General features: G+C 48.0%; 1 protein-coding gene across 2 annotated transcripts; it reads right to left on the reverse strand.

Annotated features, from left to right (window-relative positions):
• Positions 1-324: 324 nt before the first annotated feature.
• Positions 325-13,356, reverse strand: SMIM20 (small integral membrane protein 20). Of its 2 annotated transcripts, XM_043572842.1 has the most exons (4): positions 13,144-13,355; positions 12,354-12,400; positions 1,690-1,746; positions 325-954 (listed from the first exon to the last, which is right to left on the reverse strand). In XM_043572842.1, the coding sequence occupies exons 1-3, from the start codon at positions 13,250-13,252 to the stop codon at positions 1,729-1,731; spliced, it is 174 nt and encodes a 57-aa protein (XP_043428777.1). In that variant the 5' UTR covers positions 13,253-13,355; the 3' UTR covers positions 325-954; positions 1,690-1,728. The 2 variants fall into 2 exon arrangements, with proteins under 2 accessions (XP_043428777.1, XP_043428776.1); XM_043572841.1 differs by lacking the exon at positions 12,354-12,400 and having other exon boundaries at positions 13,144-13,356.
• Between the last annotated feature and the right edge of the window lie 6,095 nt (positions 13,357-19,451).

Here is a 19,451-nt window from a genome sequence, read left to right on the forward strand (position 1 = left end):
CGAAAAAGGGGGATCTCTTCAAAGGCGTATAATCTAGTAAGGGGCCAGGCCGAGCACCAGAGGGACAAAGGTATCCTCACCCTCCTCTCTGCAGCACCCGGTGGGGTCCCTGGTAGGACACCGTGAGCAACAAGTCACCTGCGTCAACAAATGTGCTATTTACCCTGAAAATGTTTACCTGTAGACACAACGACGAATGCCATGCCGCCGAACATCTAGTCAAACACCGTCCAGCCAAACAGGGCTTCTTACTGTAACTTACAGAGTTGATAAAGGATTTTCAAAAACAAACAAACAAACAAACAAACAAAACCTACACCATTGTGAATTAAGAACAGATCCATTTTAATACACACATTTCACTTCTGTTAGTGCAACACGGATTTCTACCCCAACACGCAGCAGCCTCCGACAAGACTGTTAAGCTGAACTGGTTATTCTTCAGGAGTACAGTGCACCTTGTCCTCAAAGAGTTTTATCAACTGGCCCATTTTCAAAGAGCCCCGTGGGGCTGCTCAGCACGGTGGCGTTCCACTGAAATTTCCTATTTGGGAAATGGCAACACAGACTGGGACCTTCCCGAGTCTACTGGCTGCTTGCATTCACATCACAGCTCGGCTGGGAGAGCAGCAGAGACTGAATAATAAGTAGAACTCCTCCAAACACAGCTGGGTGAGACAGCTTCATTTTTAGAAAGTAAAGCGAATCATGAAAACCTCCCTAATGGTGTGATTTGCTCCGGGGTTCTTTTGATACCTAAGAAGGGAAATATTAATCCTTGTGCACAGCGCTCTTATTTTCAGCCTTACAGACTTTTCTTCTCCAGCCATCGTTCTGTAGCGAGGCCATTTATTGTACTTGCTGCAGAATCGAAAGCAAGAAGATGTCTTTCATAATTGAGGTGCTGATAGCCTTCTCATTTCCTGCCAAATGGATCAGACCACACTCTTAACCCTAGAGAAAGAAACATGAATCAAAACAGGATTCGCTTTTAAACTTCCTACCACTTCCCTCAACGGCAAACAAGCGAAATGTCATCAGAATTGAGTCGTGCAACTCCCACATAGTTTGAGACAGTGCGGGTAAGCTGCCAGAGTCCTGGAAAGTGACGGCTGGGAGGCCATGGCCGCCATGACAGATTTCAAAATGGCTCAGACATGGCCGCACAACAGGAAGCGACGTATCTGGCCTAGTTAACAAAAACTAAACAAAAAATAAAAAAAAAAGAACGCTGCCACAGATTACAAGAGTTTTAGTTACGAAACTGGAAACTTCTCATTCTCACTCAACTTGGATCATCTGAACGTAACTAACTAGTCAGCCACAAAGGGAGCTTTTGAGCCTCTGTATAAAGCAGAATTCTGTATCAATTAAAACAGTTCACAAGCAAACAGCCTTTTCCCGTGAGGCTAGTGTTTAACTAGGTGCTTGGAAATAAGCCTGCAGAACAGCTATTCACACTTGGTATTCGATCGCACACTTGTGAGGTTTTCATGCCTACTTATCAAATGCAAAAGAGGGAACGTGCAAACTTACAAAAAACATTCTGGGGTGAAATATCAAAATGAAGTCTTGGGGTGCACCCATAGAACAGCCACGGGTGTGCAAGGAACAGCACAATCACCATCTAGCACACCCCCCCCCCCCACAGCGGTACAAATGAGATTTTGCTTTGATTTTTAAGTTTACCTGGTGGCTGTACATCTTCTTGAACGATACCGGCTCGATTTATGGCTTGCTCTTTCTCTAAAAAACACAGAAGAAAAACTGCTCTTTAGAAAGGCTGGGGGCGGGTGGGGGAGATGGTGAGGGGCCCTGGGTGGCTCAGTCGGTTAAGTGTCTGACTCTTGATTTTGACTCAGGCCATGATCTCACACACAGTTCATGAGTTTGAGCCCCGAGTCAGGCTCTGTGCTGACAGGGCGGAGACTGCTAGGGATACTCTGTCTCCCTCTCTCTGCCCCTCCCCTGCTCACATTTGCTCTCTCTCTCTCTCAAAAAGAAAGAAAGAAAGAAAGAAAGAAAGAAAGAAAGAAAGAAAGAAAGAAAGAAAGAAAGAAAGAAAGAAAGAAAGAAAAGAAAAGAAAAGAAAGGGAGGGAGGTAGATGTGGGTGTACCATGGTGGTAGAAATCTTTCTATTTATATGGGACAATGACATGCAGGGGACAATTCAGAAACAATATACATGAGTGCTACCAAATTCAGAGACCCCAGAACTCACAGCTTTTACGTGATGGAAGTTCAATCCTATAGAGCAGAAAGACTGGCTATTTTCAATAAAGGAAAAGAGAGCCATACTTCAAAAAAAAAAAAGCTCCCAACTAACAGCTTTTCTCGGTGATCTCAGCATTTTGGAAAGGCAACAAAACAACAGAAAAAGAACAATTCTGAAAGAGCTAGTGGGTGGGATATTATGAGGGGAAGGCTGCTGAATTGAAGGAACAAGTACAATTAACAAGAAAACGATGTAGTTTCTATGTCTCAAATGCGCTCTGCCGAAGGACTAGACCCAGAGCTAAATATGCTATGTTTTTGATAGGAAATAGAGCAGAAAATTAATCTTTGGGTGGGTGGCTTCGGTTTGGATAATTGAAGCTTCCCTAATTGATTGCAGGTGCTGTGCCAATTAGTAAGCGAGGTTCAGCTCCGGCAGCTTTAGCCCACCTCTTTGGAGATGCCCAACAGGCAAGGGCCAAGAGAAATTGGGCATTTTATGTCTGTGGGCTTCACGTGCTCTGACACATCTTTCTAAGTGGTTGAGAATAAACCCAAGGTCTGTGAAAACAAAGACTTATTATTTTAAGTATCTTGACAAACAAATGGCGGCTTTTCGGGGGAAAGACTTGGAGCCAAAGGATGTTTACTACTAAATTACAGTAATTAAACGCTGTAATCAGACCTTTGTTTTAATCAGGCTGACAGTGTTTCTTGAAATCCACATTCAGCTCTTTATTTAATATTAGGCTGTTTTCTTTATTCTGGCCTCTGGATTCTCATAAAGTTACAAGAAGCACGAAGGTACAAGGAACGGGGATTTGCCAAATCGAATATCCATTGAACCTGCTTCTCCAGTGATGTGACAGAAAGTCAATCCTAAGTGACCTACCTGATAGTTTTATCAATGTTAAGTTTTGCTTTGGCAAATAAAATACTGGCCAACAGGGATCATGTGAATCTTGAGATCTAATTCTAAGGGAGACGGAGGGAAGACGGAGCATAATGAAGGCCATTACAGACAACGGCCCAATGGTTTCCCCGGGCCTCTCTGAAAAGTAGCAGGTAAGTGGCAACCAAGACCCTCTGGACCAAGATAGGCCAAAGGGCGGACAACGGAGCCTCTCAAGTGTCAGGTTTTCTAAAATAACTACAACACAAAAGGCGATCTCACTTCCTAAGACATTAAACTCCTGTAGGGTTGAGCCCTACCGTATTGTCAACATGTAAGTTCTCAAAGTACGGATGTGTCTCAAAGACGCTCTTAGAAAATGCCAACTAGGGGCGCCTGGGTGGCGCAGTCGGTTAAGCGTCCGACTTCGGCCAGGTCACGATCTCGCGGTCTGTGGGTTCGAGCCCCGCGTCGGGCTCTGGGCTGATGGCTCAGAGCCTGGAGCCTGTTTCTGATTCTGTGTCTCCCTCTCTCTCTGCCCCTCGCCCGTTCATGCTCTGTCTCTCTCTGTCCCAAAAATAAACGTTAAAAAAAAAAAAAAAAAAAAAAAAGAAAATGCCAACTAGTAAAAGACGACACTGTCATCTGGGCCAGGAACGAAAACAGATACAACTGTCCACACCTAAAAGGTCCATTTGCCAGTATTATGAAAGAGGTGGCTCTTAAAAAGAAAAAAAAAAAAAAAAAAAATGATCAACTGCCAGAAAGCTTTCTAGCCACAGATTTAAGAAAATCAGACATCCTGCTGTACTGAACACATTCTCCAAGAGGCAGGTACCGCGAGGCCGAAGACACTGGCAGACGGCCAAGCACCAAAGGAAGTTGACTTTTGGTAACAAGGACAGAATGTCTAATTGTGTCCTAATCTCTTACAATGCAATGGAGAACCAAGTGAAGAGAGCGGAATCCCTGTCTTCACACCTTCTTGCTAATTGCTAATGAGGTTGGAGAGAGGCTAAGGATTTATTTAAAATAGACCATAATCTCTTTATAATCCTTGTCCTTATGCAACCACCTCGTTTTTTTTGGCTTGGACAGGCAATTTAAACCGATTTGCTGAACTAGTTCCTACCAAGTGATAACCGGTATGAGCATCCTATCTACATCCCCTGGTTTTCTTTAATCCGTTAATGTTTTATAAATACTCTAAAGCCAAAGCAGTCTTATATAAATTCATGATAGGACACAAAGACACTTTAAAATCTGTGAATGCGGAATATGCTAAAAGGAAAACAAACTGGTCCCTCAGGAGTTAGAAGTCCCCGTTGCTGAAGTTGCCGCTAAGTTTCTATTTTGCCACCATTAAGAGAAACGGCAAGGGTCTATGAACCTCAGGAAAAGGGCAATGCAGAAGTCAGGGCTTTAACCATGTGAACAAATCAGGACAAGCTAATTACTGACTTTTCAGTAGAGAGCATGTTTCTATCAGGAGTGAAATGATTAAGACGCAAATATGTAATACTGGGCCTGGAGCTTTGCAATGTCAGTTAGAAAAGTCCTCACTCTAGTGTCTCAGCAAGCCCGACTCTGCCCCCTGGTGCTAAGGCAGTGGTTTGATTTGTAGTTTTAATTGAGGATCATTATCTCCAGTCAAAGGGCCAAGCATTATTATGAAAACTGGTAATGCATGTGGACAGGCTGATTATCGTATTGTAGTGACAGAATCCACCTAATGATTTTTAAGTCTTTGAAAGTGAAACATGTATCTTTCTATTGAATGGCCACACTGTGAAACAGCTCCACTCTGTGACTTGTTACTTTAACATTCACAAGGAAGCAACAAAGGAAGAGTGTTCCCAAGCACCCCCTGAGAAGGGTCAAGGGCTCCCGAGGGATGGGCCAGCAGCTAGAAGCTGAAAAGCAGGTGCAGAAGAGGACCTGGGAGCCGTGCCCAGTGAGAAAACAGCCTCAGGACGCCGCCTCCCTGTCTCCCCTTGGCAACAGACGGTTAAAACTAAACCCAACTCGAAACCTGAAGTAATCGGACAAATGGCAACATTTGAATATGGACCGTATATGAGATAGTAGCATTGTGTCAACATTAAATTTCCTGGCCTGGATAACTGCATTGTGGTTATGTAAGAGAATGCCCTTGTTCTTAGGAAACACATGCGGAAGTGTTGGGGGATGAAAACTCACAATGTCCTGAAACTTACTCTCAAAGGGTTCAGCAAAACAACAGTAATAATTATATGTAGATGTAATTATGTGTGTGTATGTATGTATGCATGAATGTATAGATCTGTAATATAATATATGGGGCGGGAAGGGGGGGGAGCAAATGCGGCCAAATGTTAACTGGCAAATCTAGGTGATGAAGATACAGGGATTTATCATACTATTGTTAGGTCTTTTCTGTTGGTTGCAATGTTTATTTTTAATAACTAAAATATTCAACTGCAAAACAAGTTTTTAGGAAGTCCTTACACTTCCTTATGACTGGGCCATTACGATTACTTCAAAGTTATCTTTTTTTTAAAACAGCAAATAAAAAATTTAAAAATTACGTTTTCAGTGTTTGCATTCTGCACTCCAGCTGCCTGTGGGGTACTCCGGGCCTGGATGTGCTCTGGTGCCCCACTGAACTAGTGGCGGAGGGGACCAAGTGGTCATGAGCTCACGGCTTGTAGTTCGAGCCCCACGTCGGGCTCTCCACTGTCAGTGCAGAGCCTGCTTTGGATCCTCTGTCCCCTCTCTCTCCCTGTCCTTCCCCGACTCATGCACGCTCTCTCTTACTCTCTCACTCAAAAACTAGATAAACTTAAAAAAAAAAAAAATGGCCATGGTGGCAAGTGTGAACCAGAGGCTGAGGGGGACTAAATGGCCGCTGGAAGGACTGACTCCTCCCAACACTATAAACACTTTTATTTCCTCACTAGACAGTCTGGTTGAACCCAGGGAGCGTTGTAATACCGGCTGGAAAATAAGACCTTAGTCTGTCTGCACTGTATTTGACTCTATGGTGAGAGAAATAAAAAGCGTATTCCAGGGGCGCCTGGGTGGCTCAGTTGGTTAAGCGTCCGACTTTGCTCAGATCATGATCTCACAGTTCGTGAGTTCGAGCCCCACGTCGGACTCTGTGCTGACAGCTTGGAGCCTGGACGCTGCTTTGGATTCTGTGTCTCCCTCTCTCTCTCTGACCCTTCTCCACTTGCGCGCTCGCTCTCTCTCTCTCTCTCTCTCTCTCTCTCTCAAAAATAAATAAACATAAAAAATTTTTTGTAAAAAGTGTATTCTAGTACCTGGCATATCATGGGGAAAATGCCCTTCTGAGGTAAGAATTATTTCTGGAACAAGTGATTACTTACAACCCTGTTCCGACTCTACACAACATACTTCAGGTGGGGCAGAAGGTACAGCAATACAAGAACCGGCCGGGTGTGGGGCGCCTGGGTGGCGCAGTCGGTTAAGCGTCCGACTTCAGCCAGGTCACGATCTCGCGGTCCGTGGGTTCGAGCCCCGCGTCAGGCTCTGGGCTGATGGCTCGGAGCCTGGAGCCTGTTTCCGATTCTGTGTCTCCCTCTCTCTCTGCCCCTCTCCCGTCCATGCTCTGTCTCTCTCTGTCCCAAAAATAAATAAAAACGTTAAAAAAAAATTTAAAAAAAAAAAAAAAAAAAAAAAAAAAAAAAAAAAAAAAAAAAAAAAAAGAACCGGCCGGGTGGTAGGGCAGTGGGGTCTCACAGCAATTCCGTAACCTTTCCCTCTGCTGGGAAGCACTCTTTTCTGTCTTAAAGGCACGTGAAACAGGCATCATTAAGCGGCAGCCACGGTCAGAGAGTCAGAGTCTAGAGTCCATCCAGCAATCAATGTGCCAAGTGACCTTGGACAAGTCACCCAAATGAGGAGACTGAGCACAGGGTTTCTGGCAGAACTCTACGATTTTATGCGTCTGCACATCTAATTAAAGTTAAAAACGAACAGGATCACAGAAAACGATCCTATTCTGTCTCATTTCACGGGCGAGTATAAAGTGCATGTTACTTTTAAAAGCCCACGTTCAGGATCACGGTCTAGCTCTAGGACACAAAGCCGATGAGGCCCTAGCTATGGCAGCTGTACTCTCCCCGAAACGTGGGCTCCTCGAGTAAACCACGCCGTGCCAGCAGGCTGAGAGCTAAAAAGCATCATCTGGGACTCCCTCCGGAAGCACAACAGAACCGGCCCCGTACTTCTGCTTTGAGATCGCTGACTGCCAACGCCGATGCCGACTCCCCAGTGCTCATTTCGTACTGAAGTGTCACGTGTAGCACTGACCCTGTAATCCGTGTGACACTCAGCAAAGTCCGGCTGAGTCAGTGAAAGAGCTGCAGACCACGCTGAATGTCAACATGAAACCCAACAAGGCGGTCTTGTGGGAGTGGGTTGCCGGCTTTGAAAGCCTGGGCGATCGCCTTGACTTTATTTTATCTAAGCAGCCTTCCTCTTCTTTTCTGCTGCCTCGAGGCTCATTCCAATAGCTTGCGGGGTGGGGTCTCTGCCCACCCAGGCTGGCCACCACTGGTCAGGCTGGCCCAGCTGAAGGGCCGGCACTGACTCGATACTCGGGCCCTCCGTGGTGTGGGCTCTTCCCTTGCCAGCCACTGGCCCCGCTTCTCAAGGACTGGATGTGTGGCCTACCTTGCCCTGACCTTCCAAGAACTGCGCTGCCCTTCCCCTCCGTCTGCCCAGAGTCCTGGGGAATATAAATGGAGGAAAGGTGGTCAGAAGAGGAAGACCCACCAAGAGAGGCTAAGAAGGAGTGGCTGAAAGGCAGGAGCGAAAGAGCAAAGGCAAGACGACTGGCAGAGGGGGTGGTCACAGAAGCTCAGGAAAGGCAGTGTTTGAAGAGCGAGCGAGTCTGGCTGCGGGCGGTGCCTCTCACTCACCGATGACCGGACTTGCCGCGTTACAAAGAGGACAGAAGTCATCACCCAGAAGTGCCCACAACTTCCCAACAACAAACCTATATTTCGCTGCATCCATACCTGCCCTCCCTCCTGAGCCGGTGCAAGGGGTGTCCTGCCTTCGGTCCAAGGCTCTCTCCTCCATCTGATCTCAAGACCCCCTACCACCTGTCACTCTACGGATTATCTTCATCTTTCTCTGATCAGAGACCTCACCTCTTGGCCGTGCCATCTCTCCCTGAAACAAAACTCCCCCTAGACACCCTGACCTGCTGCAAATATAGCATTCTCCTCGCTGTGCGAACATCTTTAGTCAATTTAACACACTATTCGCTCTTCCGTCCGCTGCAGCCTGCTCTCTGACGACTACCAAACCACTGAGAGCATCCTCAACAAGAAAACCTACGGCCTTCACCTTCTTTTTCAGAAATCTAATGAGGGTTTTCACTTCTTCTCTTTCTGCCTCCGGGAAGCCTGACCCTGCTGACCGTCCCCCTTCTCATGAAGAGTTAGTTGTCTTCTCGGGACTTGTGACCCCACAGCCTCTGCTGGTTTCAACCCTCTTGCTCTGACTGTTCCTTCTCAGTCTCCTTTGAAGGCTCTCTTTCTTCTGACCACTTGCTCTGCAAATACCGTGTTCACCACGCCGGATGTCAACCGTGTTCACGCAATGCTGTGTGCTGCCCTAGGCCAGCTCATCTCTTTCAGTCCCTCCTCAGTGCCGCCTGGAAGCCCTTACCTACAATGACTCTGACTCCCAGCCGGTGCTGATCCACTGCCCCATCCAGCTCCGGCCCAGGGCCAGTGCCTCAGTTCAGACTAGCACACCCCACTGCCTGCGGGGAATCTCCAAGAGCACATCCACACCCCCAAAACTCAATACGTCCAAAATTGAGCTCGCTCATCCTCTCCCCAAACCAACTCCTTCTCATGTTTCTTAGTTAACGACCCACCATCTCCTCAGCTGCCGGGGCCTGGAAATTAAGTGTCATTCTCCTTCGTCTCCTCCCTCACCCTGGAGGGTTTACTTCTTAGGCACAGCCCCCAAATTCAGTACTTGTCTCCGGTCCCACACCACTCCTCTGATTCAGGCTACAGTCACCTCCCCCTACTCTCAGAACAGCTTTCCTGTAAAAGGCCTTCTTGTTTCCAGCCTTGACCCGGAGTGACAGTGAAATCTGATCACCTCACCCTCCTGATTAAAATACTTCCATGAGCTTCGCTGGCTAGACGCTGGGGACAGCAGAGGGCTGTGGAACTATTTTAATCCAGCAAGCAAGATGATCAAATTCAAGGAACAAATGGCATGGAGACAGGCTTTCCAACAGCCACGGGGAAAACCGGAGCTCTAGACATGTTCTGACAAACAAGAATGAATCTTCCCGGTTGCAAATGCTCACGAAAGAAATATTATCAGGTGGACCTCAGGATGAAGAAAACTGACACTGGAAAAGAGTGAGATGTAGGGCTCGGTGAGTGAAGCATGTGGGCAAGGAGAAACAATCCGTGACTGTACAAAACTCTGAAAGTCCTAGGTGCCTGGGGAGTAGTAATAACACATGGCAGGCCGGGCGTGTGGGGCAGGGAGAGGCGTTCTAAGGTCTTTGTATATTTCATAGGAGGATAAAGATATTGACTAACTTTAAAGTTTAATCACAAAAGAATGTAAGACTTTCAAAAGAAGAGGAGAAAATAAAGAAAACTCAAAGGCAGAAAAGGAGAAAATAAAGGAGTTACAGAAAAAGAAGAATAAATACAAAACACAACATAAAGAAGGCAAACAAATATAAATACATCAGTAAACATAAATGAAGATGAGCTCGGTCTAACAGTTAAAAGGGATTATCAGACTGAATTTAAAATTCCAGTTTAGGCTGGTTATGAGATTTAAAGACAAACAGAGGCTGAAGATAACAGGATATATATACCAGGAAAACACTAACCAAAACAATGCTGGTAACTATAATATTGGCCAAATACAGCTGGTGAGGAATAGCAGGGATAAAGAGGTCCCTTTACGTAATGATACTTGGAAAAAAAGTCTCCAGAGTATTCTATATTGTGTGCACCTAATAAAATGGCCTCAAGATACCTAAGTCACAGAATTAAAAAGCTTGATCTGTAATCGACACACACAGAACTCCATAAACAACGAGATGACATCCTCACTTAAAGCACACAGGGCACATTGGCAAAAATTGACCTGTATTAAGCCACAAAGCAAATCGTGACTAATATCAAAGAATCAAAATCATACAGTCCTTGTTCTTTAACCACAAATGCAAATCGAGTAGAAATCAGCCACAAAAGAGCAACCAGAAAGACTACTGGGGCTGCTGGGTACAGAAGGAGTAGTTGTTGGGGCCCCGAGGAGGCAGGGAGACCAGCTCAGAGTCCAAGGAGAGGGCGAGGGAAGTGGGTTGGATGGGGGTGGGAACACGGAGGTGGAGAGGAAGTCTCTGCCCGTCTTGCGCAGTCATGTACACCCGGCACCTGACACAGTACCCAGTACACGGTAAGTGCTCAAATCCATGTTATAAAAAATGCAAAAGGAGCTAACTGAATGCGAGTTCAAGGTGCCGAAATGAGTTGCAACTCCATCCTCACACCAGATGCGCCAGGTTCCCACGGCCCGGTCACCGACACCTCACCTTCCTGGGCCCCAGTTTACTGCCCGGTCAGCCAGCCCTGCTTAAATCTCCTAGTCTCATCTCCCTGCCCTGTGGCTCCTTATTTTTTCAACATTTTTATGGGATACCTACTATGATACTATACTAGGTGTTTCCACACCTGTTATCTCATCTAATACATCCCCAAACCTGTAAACTCAGTCCTGTTAACTCCAGTGCTCCAGAGGAAGACACGGGCTGGGCTCTGGGAGGTTAAGTAACTTACCTTAAGATTCTCATCTAGTAAGGGATTTAGACCCTCACCTGCCTTCGTCCCCCGACAAACCCCCCGCACCCTCCCCCTCCCAGAGACAGTATGGTGGTGGGTCGACTAAGTGCACTGGTTCCAACCCCAGTTCTGACTCATCTACTCTGGGTCCTTGCGCAAGTCACTTGACTGTCCCATACCACACACTGTCCACATACAAAATGGGAGTGATGATCACACAGCAGCTGCAACAAATGGAAACTAGATGGGTTAATATGTATGAAGTGCTTGGAAGAGAGGCGGACAGATACTAAATTTTCAATAAATACTAGCCGTCTCGTATTATTTACTTGTTTAAAGAATCAACTAGGACTCTTAGAGAAGAGTTGGCCACATTAATTAACATTGAACCAGAAAAGTGGGCAGGCGTAGACTGCTTTCCAGTTAAAATGCAGATATTGTAGCCACGCTCTCTCAACGTTCGCCTACAAGGCCTGATTTTCTGTCTCAAGCACCTCAGACAAACATAGATTCTAGGGTATCCCTATGAGGCGGTGTTGGGTTACATGGCACAAACTCACACCTTTTGAATCTGATGTAGATGAGCATTTCTCAACCTCTGCACCATGCACATTTGGGGCAGGGCAATCCTCTGTCACGGGGCCCTGTCCTGTGCACTGCAGAAAGTTTGGCAGCATCCCTGGCCTCTATCCACTAGATGCCTGTAGCTCCCTCACACCACCCCACTCCACCCCCAGTTGTGACAAGCACAAATGTCTCCAGAAAGAACCAAATGTCCCCTGGGGGACAAAACCATCCCCAGCTGAGAGCCACTGCTTTAGTCTTCCTCACTGAAACTTTCCTAGTGGGCTCCATCGCAGGGCCCCTTGTCCCACGCTCGATGCCCTAATAAAACAGCCCGGGGCAGACATCCAGGCAGGAAGGATGATGGAACGAGATTATGCAGGGCTTCACACAGCCCTGTGTTTACCCCGACGCAGGGTGCCTGGACACAGGCTGGAAGGCAGAATGCACAGAGGCCATTTCAATCCTGCCTGATGAAAAGAAGCTACAAGGAAATGGGAGTGCGGACTTAAAAACGCTCTGCCTCCAGAAACCAAATGTTGTAGCATTTGTAATGGGCAGAGCATTTACACGGAGCTTTTGCCTTCAAATCGCCAAGCTTTCAGCCTCCGCTAATATTCTCCAGGGGCAGGGTTGGCCTTCTTCCATCTTCAAGATGATTCAGGTTTCCTGGAGAACAAAATGAGCCTCTAATGCCTAATATTTTCTCTCTGACAGATGGTTTCAGATGTATCAAAGTGCTAATCCTTGCTGAGGTATAGGTCTCAAGGAAGGAGAGTTTGGCTTTTAGAATGATAGAACTTGAATGATTAAGGAGGCAAATTACTCCCAGGATATTCACCATTGTCATGTGAGCAACCCGCTTAAAATGAAGGAAGACAGCAGAATCTGAAAAAAAGATTTGAGGGGAAAAAAAGAGAGGAAAAATTCAAAAACCCAGGTTAAGGGTTTAGGTTCGAAACATTTCCGTTCAAAGGCATCTCTGGGAATGGAAATGAAGTGCAATAAAAACACCTTCAAGCTCACGATGATTAGGGTTCCATCTGCCTCCCTCCAATATCACCATTCCCAGTTTCCGTGTGCGGGAGAAGCCCTGGAGACACAGGCCAGGATTGGAATATCTGCCTTGCAACATATTAGCTATGTGACCTTGGTTTGGGCCTGTGATACTACCTCTCGGAGCCTCAGTTTTCCCACCTGTAAAACGGGCTTTAATACCTACCTCAAAGTGAGGCTGTGGACATTAAAAGATCCAACGTGTGCCTAATGTGACACACAGTAAGCGTTCAGCGAACGTTACCTGTGCGCGTGAACTAGTATTTGGTGTCAACCTACTATGTGCAGACTGCTTTCGTTACCACTTTGGAGTCTCAGTGGAGGCTAAACGGTTTTGTTTTAGATATTACAGACAGTCATTTATAGAGGAGGATGCTGAGAGTATGAGAGATTAGGTCACTTGTCCACGGTCACAGAGCCGCACACGGCAGGATTCGAACCCGGGCCTGCCTCACTCCCGAGCCAAGCTCTCTCCACCGCCCCAGGAACAGGTGAGGGCTGGGGGGGGGGGGGGGGGGAGCGGAGGGGGGTTGTTACTGAGACCAGGCCGCCGCGCGGGGTCACGGGTCACTCACGGTACTCCTCCAGCCGCATTAGGGGCCGGAAGTAGATAGGGTAGAAGGCGGCGCCGATCAGGGAGATGAAGCCGCCGAAGATGAGCGCGGTGCGCAGGTTCCGGGACATGGCGCCGGGCGGGGGACCACCCCGTCCCGCCGAGAGCCCCGCACTCAGGGTGTCCGCGCTCGCGGCGCCCTGACCGTGACCCCGCTCGGAAGAGGCGGAACGACTTTCGCTTCCGGGCCTTGGAGGCGGGGCTAGGGTGAGAGGCGGGGTGCAGTAGGACAGAGGTGGGGCTAGGGGGCGGGACCCCAGTGCCTGGGTGGGGCCAGCCCGGGGCGGGGCCTCGGAGTCGCGCACCCGGTCAGGGGCGCTCCCTCCAAGGGGTGAGCGGAGTCTTTGCATGGCTGGGTCCTGTGGGCCCTGTTCTGGCCGCCCCTGCCCCTCAGCCGCTCTACCCACCATTCTCCTGACCTCCTTTATCACCCCCTCCTTTACCACTCACGCTTTCTCATTGTCCCCGCCCCTTAATTTGATTTTAGTGACTTTCTGTGTCGAGCTGCGTGCTCTCTGTGGCTCCCTCGTTTAATCCTCATTATCAGGAGGCCCATTTTGCAGGTGAGGGACACCCGGCTTGGGCGTGCGGCTTTGGACAAGTCAGTTGACCTGCTTGAGGGCGGTTTGAAGGATTCAGACACAAAGGGGCAATACACCTGCCCCAGGACGGCCTGCAGGGGGCTTCTAAACCGGACCCACAGGGGCTTCTGGACCAAGACTAGTGGGGGAGGAGTGCTGTTTCAATGACCAAGCTACAAGTAGATGTTTTCTGACCCCGTTTTTCCATCCCCCTTCTCTCTCTCGGTTCCCCTGGCTGAATGTCAGGGTTATGAATGAGGATGGGGAGTAAATAGGATCAGTGCAAGGCAGAGAGCCAGCGACCAGTCCCACTGATGGGACCTTGGGGCTCTGTCTTGCGGCTTGCGGTGGGAGCCACTAAGGATAGACATTCTCCTCCCCTTCCTATGATGGCCATCCTTCATCCTTCTGGGTGGGCTGTGGGGGCATATGAGCTACCCAGGGGTATTGAACAGCTGAGACGAAGGTCCCTTGGGCCTTCACTCAAGCCCTCATAAATAAGGATGCTACCAGCAGCTGGGGGCTGGGGAGCAAGACGCTATTCATCCTGACCCCAGCAGTATTATTTAGTCCAGAAAAGATCTACGATCTTTCAGAAACGGTGCGGAGAGCACCGGTTTCCTCTCTTGTCTAGTTTTGTACTTGAATCAAGCTACTTCTACCTCTGTGGTTCCAGAGGCATATAAATCAGGTGTTCGATCTGTCAGCAGATTTATGGACTATCTGCCATGCCCCAAACACCAGGCAAAGTGCTACGAGGGACACAAGGATGAGTAAGACGTGACCCTTGCTCTCCGGAATCCTGCCACGTGGGTGAAGAGGCAGGACATATACATAAAGAGATAACTAATGACCCGACGCAGCTTGTTGCCAATGAGTGATAGCATCCTGCGGGCTGCAGGAGTTCTGTAGAGGAAGACAGATGACCGTGGGTGAGGCCGCGGCTCCTCCCGAGCTTGCAAGAGCTTGTTAGGGTGAGGACAGAGACTTCACAGCAGAGAGAGGAGCTGGGATGCATGCTTGCTATCACGTGATATAAAAGCCCAGGTGTAGTGCACCTTTGTCATTTTAGCAATTCAGCATCCACTTACCTTTTTGTTAATAGCACTGGAATATCTTTTGGCAAAACACTCCTCTCCCATTCTCAATCCGTGAGGTACAGGAGGGCGTTTCCTCTGTCCCCCACTCCAATTATTTTTTCCAGCTCTGAGAGTTAAGCATATAACCAAGCCTGACCCGGCTTCCACACCACAGAGATTGACTGGGACAGGACGGAGGCCTGATCATCCAATGTAGTTGCATCCTCCTGGCTACATGACCCAAGCTGAGCCAACCATAGTCTATCCCAGCCTCTAAAAATCTGGATTTGAACTTGGGATTCGATGCTGGAGCCACTGGGCACCACCATTCAGAGACTGAGAATGAGGACAGTACAGCACAAGGAGAGCTGGGAGATAGAAATCAGGTGCTGACATTACATTTGAGCCCCTGGAGCCAGCTGCGCCTGAAAAGGACGCGCCCTTGGACTTCTTAGTAACGTGAGCCAATGAAGTTCCCTCTTCCCTAAAGCCGGGTTGAGGTTTTTTTTGTTTCTTTGTTTTGTTTTGTTAACGTTTACTTATTTTTTCAGAGATAGAGACAGAGTGTAAGTGGGGTGGGGGTAGAGAGAGAGGGAGTCACAGAATCCCAAGCAGGCTCCAGGCTGTGAGCAGTCAACACAGAGCCAGACGCGGGGCTCGAACCCACAAACTGCGAGATCATGACCTGAGACGAGGTCAGACACTTAACTGACTGAGCCACCCAGGAGCCCCTGTTGTTTTGTTTTTTAACAACGGAAGGCATTCCAGATGAATTCACCACGAGTGTGATGGTATTTGCTTAACAATTCCACGAGCTGCAAGTCAAGGATTACCCTATTTTGTAGACCAGAGACCTGTCTTAGGGTCACACACCATTAGTTGAGCCAGAACCAGGGTTTAGTTTTCATGATTCCTAATCTGACAGGCTCCTCCGTGAGACCTCGCTGTCTCCATGAGGAAGCCGAGCAGGGTGGCTGGGCGAGCACCACCCACAGAGCCTCTGAAAGCCATTATGGAGGGTGCCAGGATGTCCTCATGGGGTACCAGCCGTGCCTCCAAGGCAGAGGTGGGCTAATGTGGGACAGACGCGCCGTCCCCCACTCCAGGGTGATGTGGCAAAGTAACCTGGCTGTTTCTCTGTCCCCTCATGCTGATCTAAAGGTTTTGGCCCGACCAGCAGCCAGCCTACAATCTCCAAATACAGTAATCATCATATTAGCATCATCATACCAAAAATTAGTTACTTATCACTTGCCTGCCGCTGACTGCTACCAAATATAGGTTCGTCTCTTTGGTCCCGGTGTTCTTCCCATTTCTGCGAACCCCACTGACTTACAGATTCAATCAGAGACTTATTGTGTGCCTATTCCAGCAAAGCACTGCACCAGTTGATTGGGAACACAAAAAGGAAGCATCAGCATTTGTGTATTTGACAAAGGTTTACTGAGCCAAGCACTGTGTGCCAGGCACATTTCAAATGCTGGTGGATGCAGCCAGCAGTGAATTAACAAGACAGTCTGTTGTCCTCATGGCATCTATAGTCTGCTAGAGGGATAAGATGCGGCAGTGGATAGTAATTGCTTTTTGGTCACTCAGCCTTCCCTAATAATAGCTCCTGATTCTCCATTTGCATAGGGAAAGGCTGGGATACAGCAAGAATGACTAGCTCAATAGCCGCTAAAGTAGAGCCAGGATTCGAATCCAGTCTGGCTGGCTCCAGAGACCTGCAATTATCACCAATCTACACTGCCTTGCAAAGTCAGTGAGTTCATATTGTCTGAATGCGGGTACAAATCCAACCTGGTCCAGTTGTCCCTTTTCTCCCAGAAATAAGAATCATGAGGATGGTGACACGGGGACAGACGGCACTGTCACAGTGGATTTCTCCTTCCATTGCTAAATGTTCCAATGAGATTATGTCCCACTCGCCTATAGTCCTACAAATTCCCGTATTCCCCCCCTTGCAGTCTGATTCTTGGTTCTTCATTACATTCTACAGGCCACCCATGTATTTCCAGTAAACTCCCTTTGGACCTGAGTCCACTCAGAGTCTGTTTTGGTTGCATACCACCGGAAGCCCTAATCGATAAAGAAATTCCCGCAATGACCTCCAACGCATGGCAGAGACAAAGGGCCTGGGGCTTCCTAGCCGCGCTCCTGTTTGCAAAGGCCAAAGGAAATTTGGATCTGGGGGAAGATATTTGTGCAAAGGGGAAGAGAGCTCAAGGATAGAAGGAGGCAGGATGCAAGTCAGATATGTCAGGAGTCCTAGGGTGCATATTTTCATCTCAATCACTGAGAGAAAAAAAATTGGTTTGGGCTCCTATCTGGCACTTTCTCCTTCTTCCCTTGGATGTGAAGATTGAATGCTTGCAGGGAGCAGACCACCAGGGGTGTCTCACACGGGGTTCAGACAGACATCAAAGTTAATCCGCTCTCTGATCTAAGCAAAATGGTGATGAGGGTTTCCTGGGACAGCAGCTTCACTAATTGTGGTGCTGCAGCCCAGCTGATGTATTTTTAGAATATTGTGGATTTTCATAAAGCATCATTGCTTTCTGCGGGAAAACAGTCAGACTAGAAGCTTGGGGTTTGGAATAGGGTGGGATCTAATGCAGGATCCTTTGCACCTGAACTTGTAAGGATAAGAACCTAAGCAGGGGCAACACTTCCCTGGTTTTATCAGGCGCTGCGGCTCTCTGAGTGCCCGCTCATCTGTATAAATGTTTTCGATTTAGATCATTTGTCAAGTTTTTCTTCTTTGTCCTTTACATCTAAGAGAGCTCCCCAAATATCTGTCTTGGCTTACCTCTTGCCACAGGATGCACCCCACAGTTTTAACTAATAAATACCTTCATGACTTTGTAGGGGCCAAGGGCAGGCAGCCCCAAGACGGGCCACTTGGGCCTGAACATGGAGTTAAAAGCAATCAGGGGTGGCTGCCTGGGCTGGCTCAGTCTGTAAGCATGCAAGTCTTGATCTCAGGGTTGTGGGTTCGAGCCTCACTTTGGGTATAGAGATTGCTTAAAAATAAAATCTGAAGAAAACAAATTAAAAAAAAAAAGCATTCCAGGGTGTCTGGGTGGCTCAGTCAGTTAAGTGTCTGACTTCAGCTCAGGTCATGAGCTCGCGGTTCATGAGTTCAAGCCCCCCACATCGGGCTCTCTGCTGTCAGCGTGGAACCTGCCTCAGATCCTCTGCCTCCCTCTCTCTCTGCCTCTCCCCCACTTGTGCTCTATCTCTCTCTCTCAAAAATAAATAAACAGTACAAAAAAAAAAGCGTTAAAAGCCTAGTTGATTCAGGAAAGTTTTTTACCTCCCCCCTCAACTGCCTGCCGGTCCCAGGAAGAGTGCCATTAACAGAGATTCCTCTTTACCTAAGAAACTGATCTGCATAACAGTTCACCTTTGTTTTCTAAAGATCTCCTCTCTTCCTGCTAATGGTCCGCCTCTGTCTAAGTCAGACCCCTACCCCTCTCCTTAGCTCCTACCTGTCACATTGCCTCACTGCCTTTGGGATTTCCGTGCCTGTGTGGACTCCCCGTAACTACACTACTAAATATGATTTCCTCCTGTTAATCTGTCTCATGTCGATTTGATTCTTAGTCCAGCTAGAAGGACCTTGAAAGGCAGAGTTAAATTCTTCCTCCCCAGTAACTTTCGGAGCTAGTGTCTAGGTCAGCCTTTCAGCTGAACTCCAGCCTCATGTGGCAACATTCTGAGGTTCAGGACCTACTTACTTCTGCTCCCGGCTTCTATTCACCACTGCTGGCTTGGTTAGAGGCATTATCAGCTACACACACACACACACACACACACACACACACACACCCCGGCCCCGGCCATGGCTTCCTAACTTGCTCACGGGTGCCATCCCCTTGCGTCACCAAACTGTCTCGCTCATGGAATACCCAAAGCTGTCTTCTGAAAACATAGATCCGGTTCATCACTGCTCTTCTCAGAAGACTTCGGCGTCTCCCTAATGTATGAATTACTCAGCCTGGACCTCAGGTTTTGGCCAACAGGTCATTAACGGCCGCTGCTGCATCCATGTGCCCTCGGCTGAGTGAAATAGTAGTTCTCTATGCCTAGGCTGCTACGCTCTGCGCCTGTGGCCATTAGCTGATCGAGCCAGCACGGGATATGGTCTAGAACACAGTTAAAGGTCCAGAATCTCAGCCTAAGTGGGGAATGGGTTGACCCCATGAGATTCTCTGCCTCTGGAATTTCAGCTGGAAAGTCAGAGAGAGTAGGGAGCTTGGCAGAGAGAGGAGAAGTTGGACAGATGCACAAGAGGCAGTAGCAGCATGGGGGAGCTGTGAGTAAGTCATGGTGATGAATCAGCAGAAGCTGAGAGAGCTGAGCTTGGTGAGTAGAAGGGGAGAGAATTGCCTGGGAATTGCAGGAAGCAGAGAACGATGGAAGAAAACTAAAACGAAGAGCCACAAATCCCTGTTGCTGAGAAGTAACAAGTTACCTTAGCCCTAATGTTGCCTGGGATCCATTTACTCATTCACTGTTTTCTACCATTTTTCGTTGAGCATCTAGTATCTGCCAGACTGTATTCCAAGCATTAGACAAAGTCTTTGCCCTCATTGATAAAACAAACA

This window comes from Prionailurus bengalensis, chromosome B1 (assembly GCF_016509475.1).
Source record: "Prionailurus bengalensis isolate Pbe53 chromosome B1, Fcat_Pben_1.1_paternal_pri, whole genome shotgun sequence".
NCBI lineage: Eukaryota > Metazoa > Chordata > Mammalia > Carnivora > Felidae > Prionailurus > Prionailurus bengalensis.